General features: G+C 29.9%; 2 protein-coding genes and 1 pseudogene across 2 annotated transcripts in view; all 3 read left to right on the forward strand.

The window, feature by feature from the left end:
* Window positions 1–1,982, forward strand: part of LOC116849625 (myrosinase 1-like) — an 8,357-nt gene extending 6,375 nt beyond the window's left edge. Inside the window, exons 6-7 of the mRNA XM_032826953.1 lie at window positions 1,403–1,635; window positions 1,732–1,982. Coding sequence (XP_032682844.1) covers window positions 1,403–1,635; window positions 1,732–1,843 — 345 coding nt within the window. The 3' untranslated portion in view covers window positions 1,844–1,982. The remainder of the gene's footprint in view (window positions 1–1,402; window positions 1,636–1,731) is intronic.
* A 5,349-nt stretch (window positions 1,983–7,331) lies between these two features.
* Window positions 7,332–13,846, forward strand: LOC116849618 (annotated as a pseudogene).
* Window positions 13,847–14,623: 777 nt separating this feature from the next.
* On the forward strand, window positions 14,624–16,219 carry LOC116849616. The gene is made up of 2 exons (XM_032826939.1): window positions 14,624–15,257; window positions 15,582–16,219. Exons 1-2 carry the CDS (start codon window positions 14,798–14,800, stop codon window positions 16,091–16,093), a joined length of 972 nt encoding a protein of 323 aa, XP_032682830.1. The 5' UTR covers window positions 14,624–14,797; the 3' UTR covers window positions 16,094–16,219.
* Window positions 16,220–22,768: the final 6,549 nt, after the last annotated feature.

Below are 22,768 nucleotides of genomic sequence, written 5' to 3' on the forward strand. Positions count from 1 at the left end.
ATATGTAATATATTATAATAATTGATCGAGTAATATATAATTGAGTAATATATATATATGTATATTGTATATATATATATATATATATATATATATATATATATATATATCTGTTTTACACTGCAATCGATTATATGCTTTATTAGATGTTTCATTTTATCCGCAGCTTTCGAGCAAGTCGAAAATTTAAATTAATTTCCTATTTATAATTATACCTAATTAAATTGAGAAAATACTAGATTTTTTGCTAACTTCTAAAAAATAGTTTAAACTAAACACTTATGTGTAATCGTTTTTGGGAAAAAAATTATTTTAATCTTTTTTTTAATAACTTTTCCAAAAGTGTTTCATCTTATCTGTCTTTCTTCTATTTCATTTATGTACATTTTTTAATTTAAGAATTTTAATGTTAATAAGAGTCACAGTGCAAGGAATATTTGGCGTGTATTATATATTCTCATGTTTTTTATCTTTTATGTAACATCATTCACACTCGTAAAAAATGATAATTACCAAATGATATATGTCATTTTTTACATATGTATTATATTCTTATATTCTTGTCTTTATACTATTTTATCAATTTCTGAGTCTGAGCTATCATGCCAATTTTCATTTGTATCGTTATCATCAGAATAGTTTGTCCTTATCGTAATGAAATTCTGTAATACTAACATATATACTCCATTTGTCTTTTGCTAACTTCTATTTATAACTTTGGCTCTTATCTCCATCATAATGGTCAAAATTGAAAAGTGCCTTATTTTCTCCAATTTCCTTTTTCTTGTTCAATGCCTTTTTACACGTTCACTCATTGTTTACACAATTTTAAGTTTATTTTAGCAATATAAATAAATATGTTTTAAATTTATTCACGATGGATATTATAATACATGTACATTATAAATTATTGAATTAATATTACTGATACTATGTCTTAGGAAAAATCAGCCCACATTTAGTACAGTAATCTACTTCAACTACTAAATAAAACTATCAAGTTCTCGTCTTATGTCACGCGATAATTTTACAATTAATAAGAATACATTTGTACTAGACAATAATTGAACAAGTACGCGAACCGCATACATCTAGCAGAGCATTCTTAACACTCCCATAAGGTTATCTTTATATTTTGCTCCCTTATAATAATATATTTTTTTTAATCTCACGAAATGTTAGTGTCGATAAATATCTCTTTACAAGGTGATACCGCAAAATTTGTTACAACGATTATCAAAGTGTTAATGAAACTTAGAGAAAAATATTTATGCTCTAAAGGAAAGATTTTACGACGCATACATGACAGCAAACGTCAAAGTGTTAATCCCTTGATGAGATAAAAGACGCTTTTCACTTCATCAGCAAACGATCTTTGAAATGATACAACTTCCGCATTTAGGATGCACCGGCTATGTTCGGCAAACTAATACGGCGTTTACATGAAGATTATGGTGCTATGTTTTACATTACTGAAAATGGTTTTTCGGAAGCCGCTTTAGAAGACAAGGCTAAGGTGGCGTATTTGCGGGGACATATTGCAGAGGTGTTAAAAGCCGTACAAAATGGCGTCAATATTCAAGGTTACCTGTTATGGTCCTTATTGGATAATTTCGAGCTGCCATTTGGTTTTCAGTAAGATTATTGGATCAGTCAAGTTTAATTTTTATATGGAAATATAGAATCTACTTTGTTATAATAAGAGCAACTGTGATGTTTGCGTTTTTCCAGGCCAAAATATGGTATTTTCCACGTCGACTTCAAGAATCCGAATCTTACCAGGACTCCAAGATTGTCATCCAAACTTATAACTAATATTTACACAACGCGACGCTTGGATTAAACAGCTTGATATTATTCAAATCACAATGAATGTTAAATATAATCGGTAATATTGTATATAATGATAAGTAATAATTGATGATGTTTGAATATAATTTAAGTGTACGAAAAAATAAAGAAAATCAAGAATATCAATTGAATTTGAAATATCAATTATAACTTTCGAATGTGTGCAACATCGATTATGTCTTTCTAAAACCAGAAAAAGAAGGAAACTCCAATTTAAAACGTTCAATAATTAATTTGTTATTTTGTTTACGTCATGAAAATGTTGTTTTACTGTATTATGATGTTAAGAAGCTCACATTTACTTATGAGATACGAATGATAGCAAATAAAGGATTCGTATTATCCTAATAGAGGTTTAATGTAGTTTTTGGGCAGTTAGTGAACAGTTATGTTAGATTTTGTCTAGAAACTGAAGAGTAAAATTATTTGGAATTTCAGTCAAAAAGATATAACGCTTTTCCCGCAGTTATTGTTCACGCAAAATACGCAAAATCTCGACCCACTTACTGAGTAAAAACAATATAATAAATAGGCAAAAACTACTCAATTGATTCAATAATTATATCTATTGCTCATAAAATGAATAAATTTATACCAGTAGTATTTAATTTTTTGTGCATGTTTCCTAATTGAAAAATTTTAATGCTAATAAGAATCATAGGAAATTTTCGACGTCTAATACATTTTTATATTTCCTATATTTTATATGATATCTTTCGGAACTTAAATGATATATGCTTTTTTAACCATTCTTGTAATTGTACTATTTCATCAAGTCTGAGTATTTAGTAAAACTATCATAGCAGTTTTTCATATTCCTAGTTTCTCTCGTATGGAAAAAGGATCAATACATATTGCAGAATAAACTGCTTCAACCACTAAATAAAAACTCTATCAAATACTTGTTCAGTTTCTACGTAGAATATTTACAACTAATGAGTATGCATTAATACTAGACAATAATTGAGCATATATTTACGAGAACCGCATATATTTCTGAGTTATTAATTATGAAAGAAAGGAAACTATCTATCCATATCTGTCCATATCCCATTTTAAAATCGCATTTAAATACTAGATTCATCGTATATATTCCCTATAAATAAGATAAAATATTTATATTTTGTATGATCTCTTCCAAATCACTTGCGCGCGGCACAAAGATATATTCGTGTTCGTCCAATTTTGCTTCTTTGGGCGAAATTTCCGATTAGCATACAGCATGCGAATTTCACGGTATATTCTGACCGCGGATTATGATCGCGGAATGTCCATAATGGCAATCATATTAATCCAGTGTTTCAGATTATCTGTGCAGTCATTACGCGCTACTAGCGCACGCAAAAGTATGTAACATGCATAATAAAAATTTCCACAATAAGATATTTTGTGAGTCAAGTCGGTTCATTATTTGACAGTTCAATCAGTTCATTTCTTATATGAAAATGCGCGAGACCTCTTGTCTAAGAACATTCATATATTTATGGAGACTTTGCTATTTTTCACTAGATAACGCAACGTTCGATGAATATTAAGTACACCGTGTCAAAAATGTTACAAGTAGAATATCACTATAACATAGTTGCACTCGCTAGATGATAACAGTAACATCATTTTTCTTGTCGGACGTACGTATATCGCGATGGAATATATAAAGTTTACGGCGATTTTAATACTGGGAATGGTCCCATACACGCTTCGTTTGAGCTCAAAGAATATCGAACAACGTCTTTCAAAGGATTTTTTGTTCGGCGTTTCGACCTCTGCGCCTCAGTACGAGGATGTATGAAATGCAAACGGTAAGATATACAATGAAGATAAGAGGAAGATATGGAATTTTCTAAGCAAAAATAAATCTCTTTCATTTCCTATCAAAGACATATTTTTATATTTTTCAATTATATTATTGACACACACGAAATACAAGGTGTGATAAAAAAAAGACCGGGATTCTGTCGTCGAGCGCGTAAAACTTCACGGATATAGTTTAAGATTTTACAGATAGCGCATCCTTCTCCAGAAATTTCGTTATGATTGGTCCAGTAGTTCCGAAGTTATTGTACTGGAAACGAGTGTGTGTTTGTACCGTTCTGCGATTTTCACGCGCGACCAAAAGGAAAACCGTTTAGCGATCTGTGAAGAACTGCTCCATGTTTCGTCCCTAGTAATAACATTTTTTTTTTAATTTTCATCCGTATTCGCACGCTGAAGCAGTTCTTCACATATCGCTAAACGGTTCTCCTTTTGGTCGCGCGTGAGAATCGCAGAACGGTACAAACACACACTCGTTTCCAGTACAATAACTACTGGACTGATCATAACAAAATTTCTGGAGAAGGATGCGCTATCTATCTGTAAAATCTTAAACTACATCTGTGAAGTTTTACGCGCTCGACGACAGAATTCCAGTCTTTTTTTTTATCACATCTTGTATATTCCTCATGTTTCCATAAAAATGCATGGTTGGGAAAGTTACTTTTAACTTTTTCGTATATATCTGCGGAACATATATGTTTCCCACTTATAAAAAAAATTATAATTTTAAAATAGTTTCCTATGAATTTCTACCTTGACTCGATTTAAAGAGAAAGATAAAGCTTACATGTTAAAATTAGTATACTTTTAAATTTAATATTTTTGATAATATATGGTTATTTAAACTTTTCAAACAATTCAAGTTTTAGCTAACATATTGGCAACGTCTTCTCAGATGTTTTTCTGTCTCGTCCAACGAATTTATAGAATTTATCGCATTTTGTTGGCAAGTAAGACTGTTGCCTTAAAGTTGCCTAAAAATTATATAACTGCATAAGTATATCGACAACCATCAATATACGGAATAGCAAATTTTGACCTATAGTAAAAAGATATTCAAAAGTTCTTTGTAGTCATTATTTGAAGTCTGTTATCTTAAATTTAAATTTTTATACTCCATTTGTAATTAGTATTCAGAAAAAATTTAAATTCAAAATCATATTTTATATATCAATATTTAAGCTTTTCTCTGCCGCCATTTTAAGTTCGCCATTTCAAATTTAAATTTTGATAGCAAATTTGGACTCAGCGTTCCCAAGAACTTCTATAATCATCTCAATGTGAAATATATCTTTACTAGGAAAATCGTAGATATGAAAATGTTAAAAGTAAGTTTCTTTTCAAGAAGAAACAACTCAAATTTTTATGTTACTTTCTTCGTCGAATTTTGAAGATTATCTTTTTAAAATTACTTTTTGCTACTGTTCTCAACATGTAAATATATTCTACTTATCTCAAGTAACAGTAAAGCGATTATATTCGAAACATGCAATTGCATTATCGTTGCTAATAAAAAATAAAATAAGAAATAATGCTATTATTCAGTTGTTACTGAAAAAATGTAACTTGACGCCTGACGGCTTTACAATTCAGTAAATATCAGTTATAACCATAATATTATATTAATATTATAATTTCTCATTCAGCAATAAATAACGAACTGTTGTAATTTTATTGACTTTTTTTATCAAGCTGTGAAGACTTTTTCTTTATAATTCGCCGCTGCTCATTCCGTATAGATATATTCTGTATATGCAAAATAAAAGATAAAAGTAATGATTATATTCGTTTCTATCCAACAAATGTAACTGCATTATTGTTAACGTTACGAATAAAAAAAAAATAACATCATTACTAAGTTGTTACTGAAAAAACGGTGACGGAGAAATAAAAATAATACATTATTTCATATTCTGTAAAAATATATAAGATTCTCAAACTTATAATCCAAAAATAAATCGCAGGCAGAGGACTGTCCGTATGGGATTACCTGACTCATGCAGATTCGAAATTGATAGAGGACAGTGGCGTAGGCAAGGGGGGCTGAGAGGGCTAGCCATCCCGAAATTAATTTTCTGGGTTACGCTAAGTGTGAAAAAAATTTTTTCGAATGACCTTTTTTTTGCTTTAAAAATAAAAAGTACAGCCCCTTCGAAACTTTTTTCTAGCTACGTCACTGATAAAGGTCGAGAGTAAGATGGACGTAGCGAATGATTTTGAACGACAATGAATGACAAAAAGCGTGTAAGCAGCGATTAAATTGAACCTATAATTAAATTTGGTAAATTTAACTGCTAAGTTAATTAATCCTTTGTGTCATAAATTTTTCTATCAGATCGATTTGTTTAAAACTATATACTCAGAAGTTTTTTGGATTGCTGATTACGAATCAGGAGTTAGAATTTTAAAATTTAAAATGATTTAAAATCCAATATGGCGAATTAATAATTAAAATATTTTTAATCTTTATGAAAATTATTACATGACATTTCTTTAGGTTGTTAAATCTAAATCTGAGGCCAAAGTTTCGAATTTCAAAAATAATGAAACTATTCTTTCTTGTTCTCATATATTGGTTCCATCATCTTGGATTTTAAAAAATTTGAAAATTCTAGCCGCAAATTAGTATTCAATAGCCCAAAATATACCCAGAATACCATTAAGAGATATTCAAACTATCCATTTGGATTTAGAATAAAAAAAATGATGTTTCTATATTTTTCAAAGATTATTAATTTATATTTATGATAAAAAACAACGTAGCGAAAAATCTGACAAAATTTTGAAAAGTATTTTAGAATGTCCTTAATAAGTGCTAAAGTTGTTTCAATATTGATAATAATTTAATAAAAACTAATTTTTTTCATAAAAAACACCAACTATTTGTTTATTTATAATAATTATGTAAATACAAACTCACGATATTGCTTATTTATTTTATAACTATTTATTGGATTCTAGCAAATAAAATTTTTAGTTTTTATGAATCAAATTTGATTCTATGACCCAGAATTTTTAATTCTTATTAAATTTGCTTCTAAGAACCAGCAATTTTATTTATAAACCAAATTTTATATTCTAAAAGTCAAAAATTCTATTTATGAATTAAATTTGTTTTTAAGATCTGTATTGATATATCACCTGGAACTTCTTTTATGTGAGGTATTCAGATTTTTCTTGAGAGTTATACCAAAGTTCCCCAATTGTATTATAATATATATGATATTTTTATATTTGTAAAAATATTTTATCTAACTCTGAATTTAAATCTAAGTATCTTATTTGAGACGAGATTCAAGTAATAACTATTAATGTGGGCCAAAAAAATCTATTTTCTTCAATCAAAACGCGTATGGTTCATTCGTAATCACGTTAATTAATTCAATCAATTTTTTCTTTCCATGAGGCGATAATGTGACAGAACAAAGTCATACATTCTACTACACATTAATCGATTACAATATTATTTGAATGAAATAATCAACAAATCAGTAGTCAAGATTAATAAATCATCATATACGTAATTGTAAATAATATAATCGATCGATGAATTATTAATTAAACTTTGATCTGATTTACTACACATTTACTAATAATTAATTTTATCAATCCATTAAATTATTTGTAATTACATATATGACGATTGATCCACTTTAATTATTTGTTTGCCTATTATTTTAATAAAACAAAATTTTAATTAATTAATGCTTAACACTAGTCACTCGCCGTCAAAATTCTTAACATTATTTTAACGAAGCACAGCTAAAATACAAGCGATATGATCTCGTATTGATTTATCGGGAAACTGAAAAGTGTTAATTATCGTCTATTAAAATTGGACAATTAATCAAATTTACATTAATTGTGTATTTTTATTTTCATAATAACATATGCGTCACAAACACAAATGTTTAAGTTCTCCTTCTCACGGACAAGAATTTTAACCAGTAGCTTTTCGAATCATATAAGTAAGAATAGTGTACAATTTTATAAGAATGTAATTGATGAGATATTGGCGAATAGAATGATACCAATGGTCACATTATTTCATTGGGACTTGCCAAATGATATGCAAAAAATGAGTGGTCTAACTAATTCACTATTTGTCGACTGGTTTGAGCAATATGCTAAGTTTGTGTTATCCACTTTTGGCAATAAGGTATGTACTTATCTTGATTGAATATTTGTACATGATCATTACTATGATACATCTGTTTATACGTATTATGTTTTGTATGTGTTACAACTCTTAAACTCGTACACTGAGGAAAATATGTTTTCTTGTTATTTGTAACCATAATTACATTAAGAAATAATTATTAAAAGATTGAATTTAATTATTATATAATTATTTAAAAAAAAACTGTGTTCAAAAAAACCATTTTCTTAATTAAATTCTACTATAATGTTAGGGATAATAATCTTATATACATGTTAATAATACCATTTTTGTGTAACATAATAAAAAATATGGTTGATACAAAAAATAATTATAATTATAATAAGTTAATAATAATAATTATAATTATAATAAGTTAGAGAGATTAACTATTCTCTAGTGTAATATTTCTCTAAGTGTAATATTTCGTTTTTTAACGACGTTTCGTCATAACAATTATTAATTTAAACACAATAGTAGCCCAATGAGAATCCGAAATGCTGGCGTAAAACGCATTGATAGCAGTATTATAAACAATACGGAATAATTATAACAAACGTTTCGATGTTATAACTATTGTGTGTATATAGCTTATAATGTCATTAGTGTAGTATAGTTAATGTAAATGTAAATGTAAAACCAGTGTTTTAGACCCTCATTGACCCACTCTTACTTTTTAATTATTTATCCAAAAGCCTTATATATTATTAATCTGTTAGTTGAATCATTTCTGATACAGAAAGCTAAATTTGAAACAGAGAATCGGAGATTAAATCGCGGTTGGAGTAGGCTGATATTATTTTGTGTTATAGGGACACGAAAACGGATATTATCGTAACTCTTTCCATAGTGGAGAATTTCATAAATCACGAATATGACAAGTAATCAATTTGTTTTCTTCGTCTTCCACAAGTTAAATAGCAATTTTAACGCGACGAATTAAAATCTCGACGATAAATATTGCACAAGTGAAATTCTGGACGACCATTCATGAGCCGAATAATCTCTGCTACGGTGGTTATAGCTACGAATTCATACCGCGCTTAAACTTGCCGGAAATCGCGGATTACTTGTGTGGGCAACATGCCATGCTTGCTCATGCGAGAGTATATCACTTACAGAGTGTACGATCGTGAATTTCGTCCCATTCAGAACGGTGAGTTGAAAGAAAAATTTCATTTTTATTCGTGAACGAACTATGATGTACGTTTACTCAAGGACAATATTAAGAAAGTTATTTTGGAAGAATAACTCGTTACCGTTACTCGGCAATCATTGAAAAGGTAACTTGCTACTGCTACTTTTTACTCATTAAGAAAGATAATACATTTGTTACAAAGAAAAATTTTATTCTACTGCTAAAGAATGATTCTTTAGTTTACTTTTTTTTAATGTAATGATTATCTTTAACAAAGAATATTTTCTTTATAATAAATTATACTTTATAATACGTCGTTGAAGTTTGGAGCGTTCTTTAAGCGAAAATTAAAAATAGCTTTTTTTTATAGCAATCCACTTAATACAAATACATATACATAAAAAAGACAAAATTATGTTAAAAAAATAGTTATATTGAAATCGTATTCCGGTATACTTCCGATTATTATATGTACTGAAGGGAACAATTTATTCTCTTTACAAAAATATTATAATATTTTATTGAAGTAAAAGTTTTTGTTTAAATTTATGTAGAAAGCAAACAGCGAATATCTATTTTAATTTAATATTCTTAATTGAAATCCCAAGCTTGCTAGTATTCGGAACATATCTTCATATATTTATTATATAATAAATTTGATGCTTATGATGAACTTATGATAGATTTACCATTATCTTTACTGAAAAAGTAATAAGTCGTTACTATCTCTTATATCTTTTTTAATATGTTTCTAAAGCCTCCCCTTTATATTTCGTTGCCGCCTATTCCACGTACATGTATCTAATAACAATAGAAGTAACAATTATATTTGTTGCCATTACTCATAAAATATACAGGGTGCGGCGCCAAAATTCGGACAAAATTTAATTTGAAATTCTCGCAGTTCTATATCACTAGTAGATGTCACGATTAGCGTTCAAATAGCTTGACGCATGTACTAAACCATCATAATCTCGAAACAGTCGCAATGTTGAAACCAAGTGCGGAGTATAAAGCGGTCTGCGCACGCTTCAGACCGAGAATGGAGGCGGTCATTCAAGCAAGCGGGGGATATATTGAGTAAATGTGTTCTTTATGGCCTTACAAACAATGTGGTTAAAAAAATTTTGTAAACCTTTTCGTTTTTGCAATAAAAAATATGTTTGGAAAAAATATATAATTTGTCCGGATTTTGGCGTCGCACCCTGTATTTGCATTACCATTACCATTACTAATAAGAAAAAATAACTTCGTTATCAAGTTCTCACTAATAAAAGCATTTCTAACGTTAATAGTGTTACAATTAACGCATTCCTAACTCTGCTTAGAGAACATCTAAATAATTGTATTTACGGCTGTTTAGGTAAAGTGGGTTACTCAGTTAATGGTGGGTGTTCCTTACCAGAGGACCCCTCGTCACAGGAAGATGTGATCGCAGTGGAAACCGACAATAAGTGGTTTACCAATGACTTTCCCGATCCGATATTCAGCAGCGACGGCGATTATTTGCGCATCATGAAGGAACGGATAGCTAACTACAGTCGCGTACAAGGTTTCGCCAAGTCGTGTCTACCGAGCTTCACGAAAGAACAAATTCGCTACGTGCGCGGCTCAGCGGATTTCCTTGGGATAAATTATTATACGTACTCAATACTAAAAGCGCTAAACCAGCGCTAAGCCAGTGGAATTACCGACGTGTCTTATGCCCATGATGTGGACGTGCAAGCGACGGAAGAGGTCCAACCTCAGGTAGAAATCTACTTTTCTCTTCTATGTGTCTCTTTTTAATACACTGCAAAAATTTTGTATTAAATTTAACATTCATTTTATATTAAATTTAACATTTCATTTGTTCTAATTTATCCAATTTTTTGGATAATTTAACAACAAATCAAACAAATTGGCACAATAACACAACTTTTTGTACACATCTACTTACTTGTTTTACATATAAAACATGTCACCAAGAATTCGTACATTTACATATAAATTTTGTTATTTTAATACTTAGAAAAGGTGAATATGAATTGAGCGCAAAATTGTAAAAATTACCCAACGACAATATGTTAAATTAATATATATTAAAAATTTAACACAATAATTGCTACCCAAAGATTAGATAGATTTCAATAAAAATTATTAGATTTTATCATGAAATATTTTTTATAGTATATCTAATCTGGGTGGTTCTGTTATATATTATTATAATTATTAGTTTGGAGGGATTTCTCCTTGGAATAATTCTGTTATTTCATAAATTTCTATTATGCTGTTTAGCAAAATTGGAATTATTCCGAACTTTCTTAATTATTTCTTAATAAACGCTTGGTAAAATTTAAATAGATGCAGAAATATATACAGATAGATGTATTTTTTATCCTTTAAGCGTAAGAAAAAATGCTTTGTGTAGTCCCCAATAAAAAATTTCGTATACATAATTATGTAAAATTATATAAAATTATATATAATTTTACATTATTATATGTAATTATGTATGAAATTTGTCCATACATGTTATTACATGTTACTTATATATAATTATATATAATTATATATATAATTTCATATATAATTTTACATAATTACGCATACAATTATATATAATTGTACATATAATTATACATAACTATATATAATTATATATAATTTTATATGGTTATATATAATTATACATAATTATGTAAGAATAAATTTTATATATAATTATGCACGAAAAATTTTTCATCGGATCAGAACTCGATAAAATTGATAATATTGTCATTTTGACTATAATGATATCAGGTAGAATAGAAACAAATTAGATTTAATTACAAATAATTTCTAAACTTAAAGTAACAAGCTGGAGAGAAATTTTAGCTCTATTTTGTCTTGAACTTTCCAACAGCTCTGTATTTTGAAAGATCAATGTATATTTAATACATATCGAAACTGAAGTGTTGCTTTATAGGTTAGTAGGCTAAATAGAATCAAAAGAAATCGATATGGACTTCAAAGTATTAAATAAGCTTTAAATGGAATATTGAAGTTGAAAGTAGGATCAAAATTTCGACTCGGAAAAGTCTATGAGTGGAATTATTATCAACAAGCTAAGAGAGCGAGTATGCAAATGAAAGCTTTTAGAAGTGTACCAGTGTTCACAGCGAACTTGCATAGATGCGTCAGTACTCAAAGGATTAACTTCCTAACGAAAAATATGCTTTTCGCATTTTAACGAACTCTATTGACTTAAAATTCCTATTATAACGCACCGCGGGTATTTGCCAAGGCAATACAGTGCTTGAACAAGGATTATCATCTCATGATTTACATAACTGAAAACGGCTTTCCCGAATCCGGTTTGGTGGACAAGGTTAAAATAACGTACTTGCAAGGACACCTCGCTGAAGTATTAAAAGCAATACAGAAAGACGCAGACATACGAGGTTACTTGTTATGGTCGCTGCTGGACAACTTCCAATGCCAATATGGTTATAAGTAAGATCATTATGGGATTATTATTTGAATTTTTCTCTCAGGATGGAATGCTAAATTTATATTTGTACGATAATAAGCAATCACGTTGTTTATATTTTTGCAGGCAAAAATACGGACTTTTCCGAGTTAATTTCAATGACACGCGTCTTGTTAGAACTCCGAGGTTATCAGCTAGATACATCGTTGATGTTTATAAAATACGACGTTTAGAGGAAACGTTAGATATATAATAATTTGCCCGCATTGAATACAAGCGTATAAAACAAAATAAATTATTTATGTATGTAACAATCTATAACGTTAAAATAAATCTATACGTACACGAAATAAGTACATGGAATCGTTAGATATCCTGTACAATAAATATACAGATATAAGGAAGTTCTAGAATGACAAAAGGAGTTCTTACGCCTCTACCTCCCAAGTGGTACATTTTGTTTACAGTGGCAATATTGACAACAAATATATACTTCTAAATCCTTGCTAGCTTTCAGTTGAACTTTCATTTTGAGTGTTCTTAAGATCCGATGAAACATCGGACATCAAAGGAAGATTAAGGATTGTTAACAAAGCTTATTTTGGAGTAGCAAGGCTATTAAAATCCAAAGATTTGTCCAGAGCCACTAAAATAAGAATTTACAAAACACTGATAAGACCAACCATCACATACAGTTCAGAAACATGGATCCTAAAAACAGGAAATGCTAAATGTCTGCTTTGAACGTTTTGAAAGGAAGATTCTAAGAAGAATTCTAGGCGCAAGGAAACTAGGGGAAAACGACAAGAAGGAAGAACGCAGAGCTGTATCATTTCTACGTAAACTTAGATATAGTCACATGTTTTAAAATGAGTAGATTGAGATGGCTGCGACATGTCAGCAAAATGAAGGAAAACAACCCATGTAGGAGGGTCTTCGAAAACTCCACAGAAGGCAAAAGACCGAGGGGAAGACCTAGACACCGATGGTGGTGCGCAGTGATGGAGAATATTAATAAACTAGGAATGCGCAATTGGAGGGCGAGGGCTGGAGACAGGGAGACAGTGGAGTGGAGGAAACTTCTCTCTGAGGCTAAGGTCCTTTTGAGGACTGTAACGCCGTAGACAAATAGATAATTTTTTCTTATGGTTTTTTTTCCGTAAGGGTACACACATTCAGTAATAAAAGCAGAACATAACATGTTTGTTGTAAAATATGTTTTACGTTTATCTGTAGACATTGTACTTGTCACTGTTTTTATTTAAACAGTACAGATAATAATAAATGAATACTCTACATCCATAGAAAACTGAAAAAATGGCATTTTAATGTAATTTTACTATTGAAGAAACAGTTTAAACATATAGTTTTTGGAAATACGGCGCATATATATACCTTAGTAAATATAAACAAAATATTCGAATAATATGTACATAAGAATTACCTTGATACATGTCTTCCTTCAAAATCCTTGATCTATCTTTCGTGTATATAATTTATATAATTATTAGAAAAAGTTCAAAATATAATATTTAAAAAAATTGAAATATTATAATATCTGCAATATCACAAAACCATTACCTAATATTTTAATAACATATGTTAGATTTTCTTTGGAAGCGGAAATATTGAAAAAGTTAAGGTACAAGTACCATGCGAGTTGTTATAAAAAGAAAAAAGTTGGTTTAAAAGATCTAGTCTTTATCAACTAATTTACAAGTTAAATATATTAAAGAATTACACTTAATAATTAATATCTAATGGATTATGATTAATCGGAATCCTAACTGAAAACATATACACAAAAATATACAAAATATTGGAAACAGCAATAAAAAAAATATACTTTACGACATTACGATATTATATTTGTTATTAGGATTTACTGTTCGCCTTAATTTCCAGAATAAGATTATAAAGTTTTGTGTTCTATTGTGAGGCGTCATACACTTGGTCTATATAAAATATATCAATATCCAAATTAAGCCAGTTTAGATTTGTAATTTATTAATTAACTTAACGTACAATTATCAATTTTTACGGTATTATATACATATTTTTTTTCCAATATACACAAGTTACATGTAATAAAAATTGATAAGGATCCCATGCGCGCCTATTACTATGCGCACAATATTCTATTCAATAACGGTTATTCGTATTTCGTTACATTTTCAAATACCCAAATCAGTTTGTCAATATTAACTAGCGAACCAGAAGACTATTTAAAGTTGTCTCTACAGTCATCTGCTATAGATTTGAATTGTGAACAGCTCAGTTATAAATCTACTGTGAACAGACAACTACATTATTTCTATTACAAGAAATTACACGTTCTACACTTCATTTTTAAATTGATATTATACGTCAAACAAAATAATCCATGAGTTATTTTTCTAAAGTAATTGATGTGAACGAATTCCGTTTACCTATTAATAATATTAATAGCTTTTTTCACGAAAACATTTGCCACGTCTGCAAGAAACTAAACAATGGATCTTTTATATCATGTAGTCTGTGCGATATGATCTCTTATTGCAGTCATGAACACAGATTGTGGCATCGTCCACAACATATGCAGATTTGTGAATATATAAACCGATTTTTACAAGAAAATAAAATATACCGAGACTGTGCTTTAAGTTTATCTGATTGGATTGATTGGAGACAACAATTTCTAAGCACAATTAAAAAATGGATTCCACGTAAGCTAAAGCCGTATGAAGAACAGATGATTCTTTTTGAAAAATCATGCTCTATTTGTCATAGACAGATTAATTTGGTACATTGCAAAACGTGTTATTCGGAATATTATTGCATTGACCATATACAGATATTTCAAGGTTTGCATAACCAAAAATGCCAACTGTTTATATTGTATATCAACATTAATATCGGTGCTCTTATATGTAAATTCTCTTATGTGAAAAAATTTGTTGATTTTCCTGGGACAGAATTTATTAATGACATGAAGACATTTATTACATTATATGTGCGTCCTGACGAACAAAAAAACGTTATAGATGCAATGAATTCTAAATATTTATACTGTGATTATGTGTCAAGTCCGTTAACATTCTTTTATGGAATAATGAATGCTAGTTTATATCCACATCAAAAATTTAAAACTGAATATGTCATGCACATGGTAGCATTAAATGTTTTAGAAGGAGAATATTTAAATGCTTGGGAAATCCTTTTACATCTTTTACGTAACATAAAGGACCTAACAATTGTACTAGTAGGACCAAATTTTGAGAAGGATCATTATGACATAGAACTTTGTTCTCTATGCAAGGAAAGGAATGTAATGATTCATGTTGAAATTTATCATACATTTTATCATATGTATGTAGCTAGTTCGTCCTTTAGAGAACCAGATATAATTATAGAATTTCAAGCAGATTTTAGTAATGAGTGGACATGTTCGCGGAGCATATTTTTATCACGGATGAGACACTGTCCGTTAATTTTAACTACCACATCGGAAGAAAAAGCACAACAGAACGTGTCTATTTTAAAACAAATTTTAGGTTCGCATTTACAACCTCTCTATAATGCTAAAAATCCTTTTAGATCTTGGAGGCCATGGAGGGATTTGGAGACTGGTTCTGTATATTTTCGTAATGATTATGTAACTGTCTATCGTAACACATTTGTTTTATGGAGACCTTACTAAACGATTTGGAATATTTGTATACAATTTTAGCATTCCGTTGATAACATTACTATATATGATATAAAATATGTGTTATTTGTAAAAACAAATTATGAATATTTTTAATAAAAGGCATTTTTCATTGTACTTGCGATGTTTTTTACTTATAATAGTCACAGATAATAATATACAAATATATTAGATACATAGAAACTTCTTAAAATAGTACGTTTAATCTGAGTAGGAAAGTTACAGTTTAAAAATATGATTTTAAAAAATAAGATGCAAATATTACAGTAAAAAGAATGCATATTTGGATTATTAAAAATTGTCTTGAAACGTGTTAAAATAGTGTATATTGTTGCACATTTCATTTGCGTAATAAACGGAAAGTTAAAATTTATGAGCGTTGCAACACGATCACACAATGCTTTAACAGTAGATGTTATCTTTAATTAAGAATCAATATTCTGATGTGGAAATATCAGAGCAACAGTGCTTTATGAACTGTATAGGAAAAAAATTTGGCTTACCATAAATTAAATTAAAAAGGCCTAATAAATGTTACATTCAACATAATATTAAGTGATTCACCATAATAGACAGATAATATTTAGTGGAATATAGTTTATCATCTTCTATAATTAAAACAAGTACATAGAAAAGTATAAAGTAGATACAAAAAAATGTTATAAGGAAAATTGAATATAATACTACGTAATAACTTTTTTCGACATTGTATTGGTTATTATAGTTTCGTAATCTTACTGAGCTGTAGAATAATAAAATTTTAGATTAAATTGTAAAACATCTTTTACTTAGCTTGTATAAAAGTTTCCTATAATGATATCTATATAAAGTTAACTCAGAGAAGTTTTAATATAATTCAATATTTAACATAATACAAATTCTTTCATATACTATTGCGCCTTACTTAGAGTGCGAATATAATTGGGTAGTTTGTAGGTATATTCATCAGTAACACATACCTAAAACAAAAATAATTCAAATTCTCACTTTCTCAATGTATTAACAATAGTTTCAAAACTCGCAACTTTCTCCTCTTTGTTGTGTTTTTTTTTGTTTTACTATTTACATGTGATAAAAACTTATAAATATATCATATGAGCTTATTTGTGACATTCTATTTAGTGTAACGGTTATATATATTCGTGGAGTATTTATGGAGTTTCAAGCAGATTTTAGTAATGACTGGACATGTTCGCGGAGCATATTTTTATCACGGATTAGACACTGTCCGTTGATTTTAACTAGCACATTGGCACAAAAATAATTTATTTTTAAATTGATGATACACATAAATTATTGATTAAATAAAATTTATCACTATGAGACCTCTAGAATGGTAGAAATTGATATGTCAAACATCCTTGGTAATTATAATAGTTTCTCTCATGTTAAAATTTGTCACGTTTGCAAAAAGGTAAACGCTGAGAATTTCATATTGTGCAATCTGTGAAAACTTATAAGATCTGTTACTGTAAAGATATACACAGCGTGCGGCACTTTACACAACAAATGCAGATTTTTGCGGATACATGAAACAATTTTTAACAGAGATAACTTCAATTGATTGGATCAAGACTACGATCTCTGAGTGTAACAGAAAAACAAATGCTACGTAAACTACAGACGTACGAGAAACAGATGATTATTTTCGCCAATTCTTATGCGTTGAACAGATGTAGGAATTTCAAAGCCACCACGTATCAAAATGCAAAGAGATGATGTTATATCTCAACCTAGATATCGTGTATCTCATGTTTCTTCATGTACAGAACGGTTTCACTCTTTTCCTGATAAAAGTAAACCATTTAGTAAATTTGATTGTTAAATTATGAAAAATATGACAGAAGAAACCTAGGTATATGTTAAATCAAGTATCAGGTATATGTTTTAATATCGTTATCAAATATATGTTTCAGTAAATATAAAAATCTTTGAATTATTGTGAAATATATTGTGAAATATTGAGAGTGTGAATAAGTTCTCGCCGTTTCACCATCAGATGGCGGTATAAAAATTTTGTGTGTACAATTCAAGATGATGACGCATCTATATTGAAGTTCTATAACCTATGTTTAAAATCAGTGCGTGTCTTTTCATTAACCTATAAAGAACATTTTCTTTTCGTAGTGTAAAACATGTCAAATTTTGTACCAAATAAACCGTTTTTGCGGGGAATTTTACTGCACTACTTTATTCAGAAGAAATCTGCAGCTGAAGCACACAGAATTCTTGTAGAAACCTATGGTGATCATGCTCTGTCGGAAAGAACATGCAGAGATTGGTTTAACCGATTTAAAAATGGTGATGATTTTGATGTTCAAGATAGAGAACGCAGTTGTACACCAAAAAAGTTTCAAGACGAAGAATGGGAAACATTACTTGCTGAAGATCCATGTCAGATGCAATCCGATGTTGCAAAATCATTAGGAGTTGATCGAACAATAGTTTCGAAACGTCTGACAGCATTAGGAATGATACAAAAGGAAGGATCTTGGGTGCCATACGAACTGAAGCCGAGAGAAGTCGAACGGCGTCTTGTCACGTGTGAACAGCTGCTTCAACGACAAAAAAGGAAAGGTTTCTTACATCGTATTGTGACTGGTGATGAAAAGTGGATATACTACAGTAATCCCAAGCGTAAAAAATCGTGGGTTAAGCCCGGCGAAGCAGTAGCATCAACGCCAAAGCGGAATATCCACGGTTCCAAGCTCATGCTCTGCATTTGGTGGGATCAGCTGGGGGTAGTGTATTACGAGCTGCTCCAACTCAACCAAACCATCACAGGAGATCTCTATCGACGACAATTGATGCGTTTGAGCCGAGCATTGAAAGAAAAACGGCCGCAATATGAGCAAAGACACGATAAGGTGATTTTGCTGTATGATAACGCTCGGCCGCATGTCGCGTCACCGATCAAAACATACCTAGAAACGCTAAAATGGGAAGTCCTACCCCACCCGCCGTACTCTCTAGACATTGCGTCTTCTGATTACTATTTATTTCGATCGATGACTAACGACCTGGCTGAGCAGCACTTCACTTCGTATGAAGAAACGAAAAAATGGATCGATTCGTGGATAGCCGCAAAAGAAGTGTCGTTTTTTCGACGTGGAATTCAAATGCTGCCAGAAAGATGGGAAAAAGTAGTCTCCAGCGATGGGCAATACTTTAATTGACTTGTTTTTTTATTATTTTTTTTAAATAAAGGATTTATTTTCACAAAAAACGGCGAGAACTTATTCACACTCCCAATAGTTTATTTTAATAACTTCCCTTTTATAATAGCATATCTTTTGTAGAATATTTGTGTATAATTTAAAAGAAAAATATATAAAATTCCCCAAGAGAAAGAGAGAGAGAGAGAGAGAGAGAGAGAGAGAGAGAGGGAGGGAGGGAGAGAGAGAGAGGTCTGCGAAATTATTCTGTTTAGAAAAAACTTTATCATCATAAGACACTTTTTCTCTAGATAAGATTTCTCTAACTTCGATTTGAAAGCCAACTTGATTTCGAAGAAGTTCCAAATGACAATAGTTACTGACTCACCCGATACATGCATTCGTGGAGCATATGTATTTGTGGAATGTGGAATACTTTGTAGTATAATTGTTAAAATTCTTCTTTTCGTCGCCGCATATATAGTTCTACTCGACGAGTCAAAAATGGACTAACGGATTGTAGTGTATTCCCAGTTTTTAATATTTTAAATAATTACACAATTTTTTATTTTAATGGTAAAACGTTTTCAATATCTTCTTTGAAAAATTTTTCTTTAAGACTCTTCAGTCACTGTGGCTCTATTGGATTGATGATGTCAAAAATGAAGAAACCGTGTCCACAATTCCTACAAATTTCTAAATGAAAAGATACATCATTAAAATGATGCTTGCAATTTATTCTACATACTTATAAAATGCTCCGGATACAATTTTTTACCGAAATAACTAATATATAACCGCTAAATAAATGTAACAAATCGCCTCGTTTTAATAGAAAGTCAGCTGTAGAATTTTGTACCAAATATGACCGAATAACTTCTTTTACGTATCAAATATCACAATAAGCGTAGTATCCGGAGCATTTTCATACTTCTACAACTGTATTGCACATAATGTGCGTACACTCATGTACACTTACGAAAAAATATAATAAGAAAACTATTGAGAACAGTAGTATTTTTGTCGATTAACGAAAATACTACTGTTTTAACTATTAAAAACTTATATTAAACTTATTTATAAAATTAATAAGTTTCTATAGTTTTCCAATAGTGTTGTAATATGTATATAGTAGTATTTCAATATTTTTCAATAGTGCTTCAACAGTTTTCCTATATTGTTCTCAGTAGTTTCTTCTTATGGTTTTTCCCGTAAGGGTACACACATTCAGTAATAAAAGCAGAACAGAACATGTCTGTTTTAAAATATGTTTTATGTTCATTTGTAGACATTGTACTTGTCACTGTTTTTGCTTAAAGAATACTGATAATAATAAACGAATACATTACAACCATAGAAAACTATAAAAATGGCATTTTAGTGTCATTTTACTATGGAAGAAACAATTTAATTATATAGATTTTGAAAATACGGCGCAAATATATATCTCTAAAATATAAAAAAAAATATTCGAATAATATGTACATAATATTTGCCTTGATACATGCCTTCCTTTGAAATCCTTGGTCTACCTTTTGTATACATAATTTACATAATTACTAGAGATAGTGAAAAATATAATATTTAAGAAAGTTGAAATATTATAATATCTGCAATATCGCAAAACCATTACCTAATATTTTAATTACATATGTTAGATATTCTTTGGATGCGGAAATATTGTAAAAGTTAAGACACGGATACCATGTGAGTTGTTTCAAAAAGGAAAAAAATTGTTTAAAAGGTCTACTCTTCATCAACTAATTTACAAGTTAAATATATAAAAGAATTACATTTAATACCCAGTAAGCAATCTGCGCGCAGACTGACGTCAGACTGTCGACAGGATCTGTCGAATCCGAGCAGGATCTGTCGACAGATCCATAGACATCTGCGTCCTCAATCTGCCGCCAGACTGTTGACAGGATCTGCGAACAGACTCTGACGACAGATTGCGCGCAGATTCTGTCGTTTCCTAGGTTCTTCAATTAAATTTTCTCATGATTTTTCATAATTACTCATAGAATAAGCGCTTTCTCATAAATACTCATATATTATAATACTATGAAAAAAAAGTTTTTCTATATTATTTTTTCATCATTTTTAAGATTTTCTCTGGTGAGATTCAAACTTGAACTGAAGACATCTTTTGGATAATCTTACGTCGCCTTAGACACTACGTCAATTCCTCACTTGATAAAAAGCGCTTTGTATTGCCCACTTAAAGTTTAAGGAAGAAAAATCTTATAATTTGTTCGCTTTTTAAACCGCAAAATATAGACGAAACCGTTTAGCGTATAAATAATGTAAGAGAGACCGGCACGATAATTCGAAATTAATTTTTTACCAAGGACTGTATAGCAAATTACTGCAATAAAACAGTAGATAATGACATTTTTCCATCATGTTAATAAAATACTGTACTTTTACATGTGCGAATTAATTTGGTCGATCGTCCCGTTCAGATTGTATTAAGTTTTATCAAAATCGAAGCATGATATATTTTTAAATAAACCATCAAAAAAATTCTGTAAAAGTTATTTACATAGCGAGACTAATATTTTATTCGGTGCTGCTGCCTTCAGTACTTATTGCATGACGGTTAAATCGTGCAGATTTAATGACATAACAACATTAAAAAAAATAATAAGATGAGAAATTGTATGAAAAATTATAAAAACAATTTTTATCAGGGATGACATATGTACGCCTTTAAATGGCCATTTAATCGTTGTACTATTTTATACTTGTACTCGTTATTTCTCTATTATTGTTGCTTTTTTATAAAAAATGTATAATACAATTTTAAAATGTAAACATTGTTTTTTATTGTATATGTGTACAATTATTGCACAATATAATTATCTTAACTCCTCTGCAGCAGTTTTACATGGTGTGTATGTGAAACTGTCCCATTTAATAACGTACATATGGCCCTTGATAGAATTAAATAGCCTATCTAGAAAACAGAATCTGCGCGCAATCTGCTGTCAGTCTGTCGTCAGAGTCTGTCGACAGGCTCTGCGCGCAGTCTGTCACCAATCTGTCGTTAGAGACTGCTAAAACAGTTTCTGTGTGCAGTTTCTTGCCATTCTGTCAGCACACACTGTTGACAGACTCTGCGTAAAATCTGCTCGCACAGGTTTGGCTATCTGGGTAGTTAATGTCTAATGGATTATGATTGATCGGAATCCTAACTGAAAGCATATACCTGCAATTGTATATAAAATATTGGAAATAGTGATAAAAGCAATATGCTTTACGACATTACGATTTTATATTTGTTATTAGGATTTTTATTTCGCATTAATTTCCGGAACACATTATATAGTTTTGTCTTTATAGTAGGGCGTCATGCAATAGCAAATCTATATACAATATATCTATATCGACGTCTATATTAAGCCAACTAAGAACTGTAATTTATTAATTACCTCAACATCCATTTATCAATATTTGTGGTATTTTATAAATATATATATATATATATATATATATATATATATATATA

The sequence above is a fragment of the Odontomachus brunneus genome, unplaced genomic scaffold, assembly GCF_010583005.1.
Source record: "Odontomachus brunneus isolate Ranch 3 - 2012 unplaced genomic scaffold, Obru_v1 Obru_scaffold_121, whole genome shotgun sequence".
Classification (NCBI taxonomy): Eukaryota; Metazoa; Arthropoda; class Insecta; order Hymenoptera; family Formicidae; genus Odontomachus; species Odontomachus brunneus.